General features: G+C 46.6%; 1 protein-coding gene across 1 annotated transcript in view; it reads right to left on the bottom strand.

The window, feature by feature from the left end:
• The window catches only part of PTPRT (protein tyrosine phosphatase receptor type T), a 1,090,723-nt gene that overhangs the window by 687,863 nt on the left and 388,315 nt on the right, over positions 1-14,545 (bottom strand). Inside the window, exon 3 of the mRNA XM_065919188.1 lies at positions 7,594-7,865. Coding sequence (XP_065775260.1) covers positions 7,594-7,865 — 272 coding nt within the window. The remainder of the gene's footprint in view (positions 1-7,593; positions 7,866-14,545) is intronic.

Below are 14,545 nucleotides of genomic sequence, written 5' to 3' on the forward strand. Positions count from 1 at the left end.
CATAACTAACTCCACTACAACACCTATCACAGCAGAGTGTAAATGCCTGTTCACAAATTATTTCATCCTGTAAGCTCTAAACCTATTGGGAGCAGGAACAGTATCTCATTCATTCATATTTACAGAGACTTTCCTCTGTACCAAGGATTGAGGAACTCACAGGGAGGGGCTAAAAAGTGAAGAAGACGCTTAGGGTTCTAGCTCTGATAAACTTTACATTTCACAAATAGAAATGAGAAATTATACAGATAAATAAGGAAATTGAATTCATTTTGTGATTAAGTATAACTAAGTGGGAGAGGGTCTACTTCACTCTAAAAAGGTGATAATTAAGAGGAGACCAGAAGGATGAAACTGGCAATTTAAGGAAGAGGTGGTGAATGTGCAAAGGCCCTGAGGCAGGAAAGAACTTGAGGATAATCTGGGAATATAAGAATGAGACCCTGGTGTGGCTGGGATATAGCGAGTAAGCTAAAGAAGCACTAGGCAAGGCTGGAATGCTAGCTGCAGGTCAGATGACATGGAGTGCTATAAGACTTATGGGAGTTTGAATTTTCTAGTATTACTGAGGCATTTGAAGCTGGAAAGTGACATAATTTAATTTACATTCAAAAAAGTTCATTCTGGCTCTTCTATGGAAATTGACTAGGGCTGGAGGTGCAGCTTGAGCAAGAGTGAAATTGAACAGTTGGCTATAGTAGTAGTCCAATCAAAAGATGAGTACGGCTTGGACAATGATGTTGGCCATGAGGAATAAAGATGCTGATGATATGAGAGATATCTTCAAGGTAGAGATGAAAATAATTACTGCTAGATTAAGAGGGGAAGAGCGAAGAAAAGAGAAAATACAAAGAGGATTCTTCAACTTAAGTCTTGAGCTTCTAGGCTGATTGTGGTGTCATTTATTAACACGAAGAAAATGAACGTGTGTGTGTCCGGGCACATAGGCCGAGATACATCGCAATTTTTTTTTTTCAAGATGCCAACTAAACATCTTAGTGGACATCCTGAGGAGGTTGATATTATATTCCGAAGCTCTTGGGTGATCTAGGACCAGAGTTACAAATGTGGTAGTATTGGCATCTAAATGTCATTCAAAGCTATACAACTAGATAAGGTCATCTTGGAAGACAGAGTGGACAGTTCAAAGAAGAGAACCAGGGCCTAAGGCCAAGTGCAGAAAGCCCAATAGAGGATTTCTTAGGAGAGTAGAGATTGGAACATGGTTTTAGGTAGAGGGGAATGAGTCAGGGAAGTAGCATGAGATACAAGGGAATAAGGAGTTGATGGAACAGATTCTAGAGGGGACAGAAGTCAAATGGGGTCAGGTTGCTGGTGGAGTTACAAGTACTGAATAGAGGGGGACCTCATCAACTGAGATTGAATAATAACAGAAATAGAGAAATAAAACCATAGTAACAAAGGTCGACCACATTAACCCTTTATTAGTAGGTGGTCTCAGTCTAGCCTCTCAACAACCCTATGCGGTGCGGTTGGCTAAATTACCAAAGCTCAGAAAAGAAGCCAGAGGCAGGTAGGAGGGCTGAGACCCTGGTCTCCTGGTTCACAGCCAAGTCCACTACTGGACTTTATTGGAAAGCAGTCCAACTCTCATTTTTAACCAAAACACTTGGTTAAGCAGAGTTCTGACTTTTTTCCCAGTTACTCAAAGTTCAACTCTATTAATACTCCTCTAATACTATTTCTCACGCCATCACTCAGTATGCAACCTATGTCATAATTATTAACAAATATTCCATGAGCGAACCCAAGACTGGTCATGAGAGAATGGATGTGTGATAGTGAAACATACATCTGTTCATCGTTCAGTGTCCTTCCTGTAGCAGAAATAAGAATTCTATAATGAGATACAGAATCTTTTATTCATCAGAATTCCTCTTGGGAATGTTTTTTCTGTAACACACCATGGTAGGTGAGACTTGGGTTTCTCAAATAGGAGAGAGTAATATTCTGTAAGAAATAAGGGGAATAAGGTACTGCTTTTTTTAATGAAATAAATGAATAATTGTAAAATGCTTACAATACATACTGTAAGATGCTGTTGAGTGGTACTGTTATTACTGCCCTTACTCTGGACAGAGGGATGGGAGATGAGAAGGAAAATTCAAGGGCATGGTGGAGAAGAAGAAAGAAATGGACTTCCCAACGTGACAACCCCTTGTGCCCTCACCGCAAGTTTCCACTAAAGTTCCCACACTCACCAGACTCAGATGTGAGCTATGAAAGGTGGAAACTGGTGGTGGCTGGGCTGTGGGTCCATGTGGGGAGGTACATGGAAATTAAGAGGCACGGATGGTTGCAGGTGCCATGGGAGCTGGGAAGGGGACAGAGTGAGGAGCATGGGGAAGGGGACAGTGACAACCCACAGAGTCCTTGATGAAGGCTCCAGGACCATAAGATATTAGAAGTAGGGTCTTTGGTATGTTTACAACACAAGGCAGATCCTGGATGAAGCTGAGAATGAAAGTACCTCCCAGAACAGATGGGGAATATTCTCCCCATCACTGCCAGTGTGCTCAGAGCAGAATGCTCACACAACCTACAGGAGCCAAAAAAAAAAAAAAAAAAAACCCTCATGCAAACTGCCATGAGATAGAGCCCTCAACAGCCTGACAGCAGAGGGTCACAAGGCTAGGAGTATCAGCAAGAGTGCCAGGATGTCCACCATCTTCCCCAGAAAGGAAAGAAAAGGACAACAGGCCCACGATGGATGGGCTTGGACCCTCAAGGACCCACCTGGCCTCACCTGCTGAGCTGTCCTCCAAACACTGAACTCTCATAAGCGGGCTGACTCTCAGGCCCACACACATGAGCCTGGGTAAGCAGCCTGCTTCCAGAAACAAGGGCCAACCCTGGGGAGCATAATGCCAGGCACTGGAGAGGGAGATCTCAAGTGGTGGCTAGAATGTGCCAACAGTAGATTATGGGATTGCAAATCTGAGTCACAGAGAAGCAATGGGAATGGAGAAGAAGTTGGCAGGGCCAGTATAGCCCCAAAGCCCCAAACACCCGCTCATCCATCCTTGCATGCTTTAGAGTTCTGAATGAGATCCTGGCAACGCAAATTATTGCTGGGATTCATGGCTCAAGCTTCTGATCACAAGGAGTTTTGTAAGAAGCCATGGGACAGGGGGCCATGGAACAAAGTCAGAGAAATCAGGTTTGGCTGCAGCAAGAGATTATAAGCGTAGCAGCATGACCAGGGACATTCAAGCATCAGGAGAAATGTGAGTGCCCCTCTGAATTCTCACTGCTGATAAAAAAAAGGAGGAAGCCCTCGTAAACAAACAGAACAGCAGAACAGAATTTGGTCTTGTGTGGTTCAGGAAAAGCAGCTGTCACGGCTGCAGCTCAGGCCCCAGGGCGAGGCTCCCGACTGACCCAGCTCTGGGGAATGTGGACGACTGGAGTCCTCTCTTTGGGTCAGAAGGTGCCTGGGAAGACAGCTGCAGCCTCAGGTGGAAAGGGTCACCCCGTCAATGTGCTTCTGGTGCGGGGGTCCTGGTCAGGAAGATCCCACCCAGCATCTTACCAGCTCCAGTTCCTGGGGGCAGACACCACAAAGGGGCAGGGTGAGGTCAAGACCCTCGGTGACAGAAAGACCTGCTCAGGTGTTCTGAAGTGAGGCAGAACTGTCATCTTCAAGCCAAGCACGCGCATAAGAAAACCCCAACCAAGGCCCTTGAGGAATGAGAGTCAGGAACGGGAGAAGAGACAGAGGAGTGAGTGAAGAATTGTGAGAAAAAAGACTCCTCTAGTGCCATCTGCGTACGGGGACCAGAGGGGCGGGTGGAGGGAGACAGAAGACCATCCGCGATGCTCCATGTGGGTGTATGGAGACAGGGACGCTGGGGCGCAGGAGCTGGACCACACCTTCCCTGCAGGAAAGTCTTCACCCCCAAGCCGGCCGTGTGCTCCGACTATCAACTACGCACCCGCAAGCCCCAGGCCCTCAGAGATCTCCTGGTGTTGGGGGAAACGGAGCTTTCCTGGAAAGGGACAAACCTCTCCCAGTGCAGCAACTGCTGGGCCAAGCCAGGAAGTCAAGTCCCAAGAGAAGCTCAGAGATGAGTCACCCCAAAACCCTCCAAAAAGCAGGGTATGTGCCCATTTGCGGGAGGGTGTGAATACGTCAGGAAATGGTTTAAGGGACTTGACATTTTCTGGTCACTGTCAAAGGCCTCAAGCAGAGAATTTGTGGAGCAAAACATTTCAAGGGGCTGCAAACACTTTCTCAAAAGATAAGAGACAGAAAAATCTTGGCTAACCGGAACTTCTCTTTGGAAAAGGACTATGTATATTTTCATGATGGGGAGATTACTTGGGGTGAAATCAAGACACTCTTTTCCAGACCAGCCCAAGGAGGCCTGCGTAAAAGAGAAGGAGGAGGGTTTGCTGTCTAGCAGGGAGGGGAGATTGGTGAATGAAAGAGGAGATGCGATGGAGTTTAAAGAAGGTAGAGACTCGCTCACCATCCCATGATGCCTCCGGAACTGTGCATGAAGGGACCAATTGCACAGAATGCCAGAGGCATGTCTGAGAAAGGGACTGGGCTTCACGTTCCAATTAAATTCAAGTTGAGTGAGTCTTAAATTTCAGGGGTCTACACAGCTGAATCAAAAGGCAATTTCACTGAGGCAGGTGATGGAGAATAGAGCAAGGAAGTGGCGGCACAATTAATTAAAGTTCTTTTATTTTTTTAAATATTGGGACAGAAAAGTTCAGAATCATTAAAAACTGAAATAGAATTAACATCACCTGGAAAGGAGTGCAGTACGGCTTCAGCTGCACCAGATAAGCCCCTGCTCCCCTGAGAGGAGGTCAGCGAGGGGTGGATGGCAGGGGGGGCCCTTCTCATCTCAGGCCCTGCTGAAGGCCTGGAGCAGAGAGCCCACTAATAAGAAAGATGAAAAGTCCCTGTTTGTTACAGAGCTACAAGTCAATTTTAGGACTGTGAAATATGACTTTAATAAATGAATACATAAGCCATTGGGGTCTGAAGCCCAGCACCGCTGAGAACCAAAATGGTATTTAGTCCACAGAATCAGACATGCAGATCCAGAGCTGGGGGTCTGATGAATTTTCAAGCTCATTTTGCAAACGTCTCTGAATCTCCTGATGGCCCCTTTTTCTCCCCCCGGATGTACGTGTAGGTGGTGTCCCTGGGTGTGTGGTGAGTCTGAGAACCTGATGGTGAGTGCAGCCACGGGGCTATCCACTCACAGCTCTGCGTGTGTCTGAGAGACCCGTGCCTTTTCTAAACCGCTGCTCTCAGCGCATTAGTGGCTTTCTCACCACAAAGCTCAGAGGAAAGGAGATGGAATGAAATGACACTGTGGTGTAACAGGCTGGAAATCACAACCTCCTGCCAGATGAGGCTGCTCATCACAGGGACAGCTCGGAGCTCAGCCACAGCCGGTGTTTCTTTAAGGAGGACCGCTCACCTCCATCCCCTATGTCTGCTCTTCCCTCACTTCCTCCTCCCTTCCACTGTGGGGCTCACCGAGAGCCCGATATAATGTTACATACTACTTCATTTAACTCACGGACCTCTCCAGTTTACAAATGAGACAACTGTGCTCAGAACGATAATGGGCAGACCCAACACTGCACTGCGAGTGAGCAACCGATTCTCAGGTTGGGCATGTGTTTTTTTCCCTAAAAGCAGGAAACTGAGCTTGGAGCCAGAGGACCTAGGCAGAATAATGAGGATCTCAAATGGTCAATAACATCCCTTACTCTGGAACACAAGACATGGTGCCACCCAACATAGGAGTTACTATCAGATAAATGAGAAGCAAATATATGCTTACCACAGAGCTGAGACATAAGAGATGCCCAGGACACATCCTCTCCCCCCACCCTGTACCCCATCAAAGAGCAAGGTCAGCAGTGGGTCTAACCCTCACCTGGGTCACTTTTCTTGCTCTTTATCCTTCCTTGCACCTGTGGTCCCCATCCTGTATCCATCTGCATCAGGTCCTAGGTAAGGGATTTCTAAATTGGAACGCTAAGGCCTCCTTGAGGGGATCCACGGACTTACAGAGACACTTGAAGCTACATTTAGTGAAACAAGGGCAGTTTCAGGACCAGGGCACCAGGGTTTTAGTCCCAGCTTTGCCAATGGTTTGCTGTGTGCTCTTGGACTTCACTGTCCATCTCTGGACCTCAGCTTTATCACCTACGTCAGGATTCGGCAAACTATGGCCTGGAGACCAAATCTGGTCCATCACTTTTTTTGTGCAATAGAGTTTTACTGGAACACAGCCATGTCCATTCATTTACACATTGTTCACATCTGATTTCACAGTACATCTGAAAGAACTGTACCATGAGTTTTGAACTGAAGGATGCCTATGAATCTCCCAGACACTCAGCTTGCCACCCCTCGGTCCCTCTTCTGCTTTAGATTCCAGAGAAATTTCTCCGAAAATAGATCTGACTATGTCACTTTCTGACTTAAAGCCTTCCATCTGTGTGTGTGTGGATATCAACTGCAAACAGGCACAAAGGAGCTTACGGAGGGAAGAAAACATTCTAAAGCTGGTTTATGGTGATGATTCTGCAATTCAAAAGATTTACTAAAAATCACTGGCTCGCATGCTTAAAATAAGTGGATTCTATGATATATAAATTGTACCTTAATAAAGTAATTTAAAAACTTTCAACAAGTGCCCATGGGCTGGTGGCATCAGGTACCATGTATATTAACAGTCCAGAATGAGATAAGAGGTGTTCAAAAAGTGTTCCAGCAATTTGGCCTTGCTGTGACACTTTTATTGCAGATTGTAAGAGTACTGGTCCACAGTGAGTTAAGGAGAAAAAACTGGACTTCACCACAGATGGTTTGAGTAGTGCTGCTCTAGGCTAGAGAATAAATCTACTCTCCTTAGCCTGGCATTCAAAGCCCCCCATGACCTAACCATCCCTGCAGGTTTAGCTCCCAGTATATCTTCCTTTCAATCTACCTATAAACAACCTAGTTATCAAACTCTGCCAAAATATCTTACTCCTTCAATCCATGGTATCCATCACCCCTGTCAATGCAAATGCCTTTCCCTTCCTTCTTCAATAAGTATTTGTTCATCTTCAAGACTCAGCCTAGTTGTCTTGTCCTCTTAGGAGCCATCCTAATTGTCTTGCTCCCAACCCCTCTTCCCCAGGGGCAATATTTGACTTGTTATCGTTCTGAACCTCAATTTTTCATCTGTAAAATAGGCATAATAATAGCACCTCCCTCATAAGATTGTTATAAGAAAGTATTTGCTAGAAGGCTTCAATGTCTGCATCCCTCCAGCATCCCGTGGAATCCACACACATCCCACTATACTGTGTTTATATAAATAAACAGTATCAATCAGTCTCCTCCTGCAGACTGCGATCTCCAGGGAGGCAGGGGCTATACTGGATCTCTCCTCCATCCTCCAGGACTGATTAGCATAAGCACCTTGGTAACCATGAGGTGAACGAGCACATAAAATTCTTTCTAGATCAAACCTCTAAACAAGAGGGCAAGTGATGTATGTAGGCAATTACTTAAAAAAAAAATCAAACTGTGATAAAACTCCATACCTGGTAGAAATGTGGCCAGAAGGTGCTGATGGCAAGCTCTGCCTTCACCCAGCCCTCGGTGACCACCCCAGACACGTTCCAGACGGGGTTTCCCTGGGGTCCACCGTTCACCTTCACATAGACATTTAGGGCCCCTGGGCTGGATCGGTCGCGGCTGGAGAAGTAGTAATGGAAATCAATGCAGTGGGTGTCATTCTCCTTCAGGGTTGGCAGGAGAAGGTGGGCCTTCTGGCCAGAGGCCCTCCCAGAGCTGTTCACCATCATGAAGGATCCTGGAGACCCACAAAAAGGGCGGGAGGTAGAGACAAGGAGAGAGAAAGAAAATCCTTCTGAAAATCAGTCACATCTGGAAACACAGTAGCCAGAAATCCAGTCCCTCTAGAAGGGTCTGGTTGACCCCCAGGAACCCACATTTCCTTCCTCAATTCAAGTATCCTCTTATGCAACTGGGAATAAAAAGTGTTACTCACCAAGGTGGTTTTGTAAGAATTAAGAGAAGGTAACACACACAAAATATTTCTACAAAGTAAACAGTCTATAAATACATACAGAACAACAACAAAACTCACTAAAACCAGTAGCTCCTATAGGAAGCATGGAATAAAAACTCAGGAATTTAGTTAACTGTAACCTCCATGATGAAATGAGGTGAAACATAACCTCATTCAAGCTCAGGTGGTCTCAATGGAAGCAGAAGCTCTGCAACACCAGGGTGTTGTTCTAACATATTCCACCTCGAGCCTTGCATTAATATGAGAAATATACAGGAGGAGGACATATAAAAGTACAGTACACTCAAGAAAGCAAAGAAGACCTTGAAGATAGGTGAGAATAGACTGAAAGATGGAATGGAGAGTGGGTAATCCTTGCTGAGCACTTAAGGAGTACCGGTGTGAGGCTTAGTTTCTTATTTATATTTTGTTAAATTTAATCTTCAGAACGACCCCGGGAGAAGGCGGCTTTTCATTTTATTTAAAGACTGAGTAACTCGCCCTGGACCACTCAGACAAGGAAGGGTGAGACCGATTCTCTTCAACCTCAAAGTTGATGCTATTTTTACGACCTGCAGAAAACATGACTATTATTTTCACAAACATTGAAAAAGGCTATCTCCTAGGAAGGAAGTGAGCCTCTTGGAGTTCTTTGACAGATTAAATGGTTGTTTCTAGTTCTTCACCCCTCCCTGGATCCACACTCTTTGCCTTTGACTTGCCCCACCTTCCAACAGAGGCAGAGAGCGTGTTCTTATCCCATGCTTTGGGCTCTACTTGCTTTGGTCAGCAGGATGCTAAGAGAATGAGGCTTGAAATGTGCTTGCCTAGCCAGGCTTGCCCTCTTGCACTACTGTTGTCTTCCAGGAGAAGAACGTGCCCCAGGTAGCCGCTGCCTCTTCGGCGTGAGATCAAGGACAGACACGTGTGGAAGAGAAATAGGCCCAATGGAGAGTAAAGAACCCAGCCAGGCCTCCCGTGCAGCTGGCAGTGCAGCCCCAGAAGCCAACAAGCCCAGCCTGGGTCAGCCAATCCACGACAGAGGCTCAGGCCCAGGAGTGTGAGCACAAAATGTGCACTGTAACTGCCCTCTAGGCTTGCTAGGTGCACTATTGTGGCAACAGTTCACTGATGAAGGTCATCTGAGAGAGCAGTCCTATGAAAGAAGCCACAGGGGGGCACATTTCAGTTCAAAGGCCCTTTTAACAAGTAGAATGGATGCAAAATTGGGGTGGACTACCTGGAGACAAAATAAGTCCCTCATCACCACAGGTGGCTAAACAGAGTCTAGACAAATTGAGCAGACATCTAAGGAAATTTCACCATCAACTGTGAGGGCCGAGAACTCTGTGACTTAAGAATCTTGTGAGTCTATGGAAAAAACTGCATCATAAAACACAGTAGATAAACTCAAGTGATTCTGCAATGAATATTCCAACCAAGAAAACCACTGCTGCTTTGGAATCTTATTTTAGGCACTAAAATCTTCAATCAGAATGAAGCCTTAAGACTACTTATCCTCAACCAACATGAGCCACTTCAATAGCTATCAGTAGCCTCATTCTTTCACTCTAACCCCCAAAAGACTAACAGTTGCCAGATACTCAGTGTTAGGCAATCCATATCTTGGGGTTCTAAAGGGTACTGGTCATTCACAGTCTGTCTCCTCTGGGTTCAGAATATATTTTAAAATAGACACACGAGACAGAGTTCAAAATCTCCACTTTATTACAAAGCTGGATTAGAGAAGGGAACATGGACTTGAGGACAAATTAGGCTCTCCTGCACTTTCTCCCCTGAACCAGCACGCAGTGGTTGGACCATCGATGACTCCTTCCTTCTGACTCTACCCAGATCCCTAAGTCTCTTTCCTGAAATAAGTCAACAAGAAGCAAGGTGATAAAGGCAGCAACTTGAACCAACAGCTACCAGACTTTCAATATCCAGTATCTTTCAATAGCCAATATTGAATATCCAATAACTTTCAATATCCAAGCATAAAACTCACCCACCCCTTGAGTAGGAGCCTTGGAAAGTAGAGCAAAAGCAGTATCTTCCACATGTTTCCAAACAAATCAAACTTCCTAGTTTACAGCCAGGCAGCAACCCAGGGACATGGGGAGCTAGCTGTCCCTTGTCAGATGCTGTCTCTAATCGTCACAACCTCCCGGCAGCAAGGAAGGACCACTGCCGTGGGGAAAGAGGGGCAGAGACAAGTCGAAACCCGTGTCCTCACCTGTTTGCTGAATGCATCCCACAGGGTTCCAAAGGTCTTCCTGGGATGGGGGAGTGCTGACTCACAAGACCCACAAGCCCCTGGGCACAGAGGGGGGCGCAGCTGCAGATAGGGAAGGCAGCCTGAGAAGCAGCAGTGACTGGGTCTCTCTATCAGAATCCTGGGATGCCCCAGAGACATTTAAAGCTCCTGTCCTCCAGGCAGTTCACACACCCGGCTTCTTACTGCCCACAGCACAGAAAGTCACGAAAGTTTCCCATCCACCAGCTCAGGTTCCCCCTTCTTTGCATCCTACCTCTAGTGATAAAGCAGACCCACTGATGGGGTGGAGCCAGGTAACATCCATCCACCCCAGCAAGTCTAGGAATCCTCTCCATCGTGTGGCCTCCATGACTGTTAATAAAGGATGCTGCCATTTCCCTGAAGGCAGAGCTGGTGAAAGTGCGTGGCCCTCCATCAAGCCTTCTTGTAGTAGAAACTGCTGGGTGACTAGCAAGCCTGTCTTCTCTGTGCTGGGCAGAGCTGGACTATATTTCCCAGCCTCCTTTCAGAGTTTGGTGAGGCCATGCAACTGAGTTCCCGCCAACAGGTCCTAAGGATGAAGTCTGCCACTTCCTGGCTTGATTCTTCAAGGCGGACAACCTCTACCTTCAGCCAGCTCCCAATGCTTCATCCTCCTTTAATCTCATCCTTCACGGGATGATTCCTGGACCAGGAGTCTCAGCATCACCTGGGAGCTGGTAAGAAATGCAGATTCTCGGGCACCACCACACATCTACTGAATCTGAATTTGCATGCGATCAAGAATCTTGAGGTGATCTGTATGCACACTCAGGCCCCAGAATCACTGCCGCGTTGTCTTTTTCCTGTCCACCAACTGAAACGACAGGATTCCAGAAGCCTAAGGGACAGCAAGACCACAATTAAAGGAACCAAGTTCCCTGAATGACCATGACCATGAGGAAGGCCATCACTATTAGGGACACTCCTTGTGGACTTTAAGCAAGAAATAAACTATTATTAGGTCATTAAGCCGTTGAACATCTGACGTTTACTTCTGCAACTAGCATTATCGTTATCATTTTGGCTTCCCTGCAGAGCCCCTACTTCCTGTAAGTTCCTTTGGTTAAGCAGATAACACGAGTAATGATAGTTATGAAACAAGGCTGCGAGATGCTCCAAACAGGGACATCATTGAGAGAAGCGTCCTTTGGTGAAAAGAAGCAGAAAAGGCTGAGAATGAAAAGCATGAGCTCACAGAAAAAAACCCTCGAGAAGGAAAGAAACATCCTGAACCTTCGTTAAGATACTTCATGTCTCAGGGGGGCCAGAGCGGGTTGCATTAGGGTAACAAACCACGTTCCCCACTACCACTACCCTCACCCCTAATGTCAGTTTGTGGGACTTCACATGCATCCTCAGGCCTGTAGACCAGACAGAAAGGTATACACCAGGGGGCAAGGATCAGAGAGATATATAAGAAAACTGAAACAAGCAGAAAAAAATGATGACTGCCCATCCCTCCCCACCCAGCTGACCTGCAAAGAAGGGGAGGGTCAGGCCAGAGGGACGGGTAGGATGGAGCCCTGCTCAGGAATGTCCCAGTGAGGCTGCCTTGGAGTCCAAGTGACAGAGCGTAAGAGGGGACCCTCTGGGGACATGGATCAGAAGGTCAGCAGCATCTGGTCTGCCCACAGATGGGGGGTACGGTGATACTGGGAGGGGCATCCAGAACAGCAACTGTGGCGAGGGCCTCCTTCTATGCCCTGCAGGCAGTGGGCTTCCATAAGGAGTCCAGAGTATAAGTATGTTCTTATACTCATGCACTCAAGACCAGCCCCCACTCCAGTAATCTTGCCTGGAAAACCCCATGGACAGAGGAGCCTGGCAGGCTACAGTCTGTGGGATCACAAGAGTCAAACACGAGTTAGTAACTAAACCATCCACCACTACAAAGTGAATATATGCCTAAATATAATGTGTGAAAAGAATATTTGCCATATACTAGCTAGTCTTTTGGTGGGAAGGTGGGAGTTAAGGAAGACTTGGGGTTATTTTTTCATCAACTTCCATTTTATACTTATTTATAATGGCCATTATTTTTAGTAATACTGTAAAACTATGAAAATGAATAAAATACTAAAAGTTTCATTAAAAAAAAAAACAGCCCCAAGGATTCTCACAAGTGACTTGGGAGAGTCTTAGGAAGGCAGAAAGAGGCTTGGCAGACAAGCAGGTGGAAACTTTGGGACATAAGATTTAGACTTGGATTAGTGTCCAATCACCGCTGTAACTATTACCACAAACTCAGTGGCTTCATTCACTCTTTTAGAAGTCTAAAATCAAGGTGTTATAAGGCTGCTTTCCTTTTGGAGGCTTCAGGAGATAAACAGCTTTCTTGCCTTCAGTGGTTGCCTGCATTCCTTGGCTCACGGACGCTTCCTCCATCTTCAGAAGGCATCACTCCAATCTCTGGTTTCACAGGCACAACTTTTTCCAAATTTGACTCTCCTGTCTCCTTCTTAAAAGGGCCCTGAACAATTAGGATCTACCCAGATGGTTAGGATTATCCCTCCACTGCAGTGTCCTTAATTCAATGACATCTGCAAAGTCCCTTTTGTCATGGAAAGTAACATATGCACCTTTGCAGATATTTGTGTTAATATAACTGCAAACATACTCCTAAGCTACTGAATCAGATACAGAAGAAGGATAACAGATCGACTGAGAAGCTAGCAGGTATGCACTGTCTGAACAGCAGGTGCCCCAAGGAATCTGCGTGCTACTATATAAGTGTAAAAGATCCCTTGCAGTATTAGAACCTGTCACCATGAATGTCTTACAACGGAAGCATGGTATAAAAAGCAAAATGTAGAGTCAAATAATTTGGCTCCCAATCTGGACAGAAAAAGTTCTGGGAATAAAGCAGGGAAGATCCATGTTTCAGCAGTGGAAATTCCTCAGGGCAACTAGCCCATGTAACCATCACGTCATCCACAGCTCCTCAGATACCCACTCCCACATGTAGCTGTTCTCAGGCCATTCTCCAAGCTCATTGGACCAGTGATCTGGAGTAGAAACGTGCCCTGTAGTCTGGCCACTCAATATCTGAACTCTCTTCCCATATCTGGGGAACCCCTCAAGTTTTAAAGCAGAGCCCATATCCTCTTTGGAAATGGAAAGGACCAGATGCCCTCTGTCCCAGCCTCCTCTGTAGCTAGGACTCAGACACACGATCTCAGGTCTACCAAACAGGCACACCCAACCCCAATTTCTGAACCAAGCCCTAGAGACTAGAGTCTCTGACCCAGGGCTCAGTGAAGGAGAGTCCGTGTGGTAGCAGCCATGGAGGAAGGTGCCTCTGAGCCGCAGAGGACCTTGAGGCAAACGCAGCCCGGCTGCAATGGATCACAGCCCGTGAGCACAAGACACAGAGGCAGGGGAGACCAACGCAGCCAGGGTGAGTCAGGACGTCTTCCACGAATGGACTGAGCTGAACTGGCATCTGAAGAGTGAGGCCAAACCTCACCAATCAATGAGCACATTATGAACCCTGATAATAGAATCTGGCCAACTTTAAGTCCCTTCCGGGACTTGCAGGAATGCCAGCACCAAGCCACACTCCCTATGTATTGATATTTCCAGAAGGTCCCACAGCATCCCAAGGAATGACACCAATCCCCTCGCCCTCAGGGCACTTCCAGATGCAGATCCCCCCATATGCCCCTGCCATCATTTGTGACGGCTCGATGACTGGGTGGGTCCTTGTTCCTGTCTCTCTGCCCTGGAACAGACTCAGGGGACACACAATATAACTGCTTTGGCCCCAACGTCCGGAAGGTTCTAGGGCCAGCTGTTTCTGCAAACCCACAAAGCTCTTTTTTCCCCTCCTCCATCAGGGTCTACGCTCACCTCTGCCCCCTACAGTTAGCTCTTAATTCCACTTGGCATCATTCTTCATGATGGATTTCTTCCTCCACCCATGGCCAGGCAACAGGCTTCATCCAGTATTCGCATAACTACATGGGGCTGTTTTTTTTTTTCCTCTCCTGATGCCCCTTCCACAGGAGTATTGCCAGCCTATCAGGTTTAGAGTAAATCAGAAGATGTAAAGAGATATAGGTGATATAGCTCTGAACTCCACACATCAGAACACGCAAGCCTCTCCTATTTCCCAGCTGGGGTTGGTCCCTTCCATTGAAATGCTCCTAGTGGCAGTCTGGGA

Source organism: Muntiacus reevesi, chromosome 2 (assembly GCF_963930625.1).
Source record: "Muntiacus reevesi chromosome 2, mMunRee1.1, whole genome shotgun sequence".
NCBI lineage: Eukaryota > Metazoa > Chordata > Mammalia > Artiodactyla > Cervidae > Muntiacus > Muntiacus reevesi.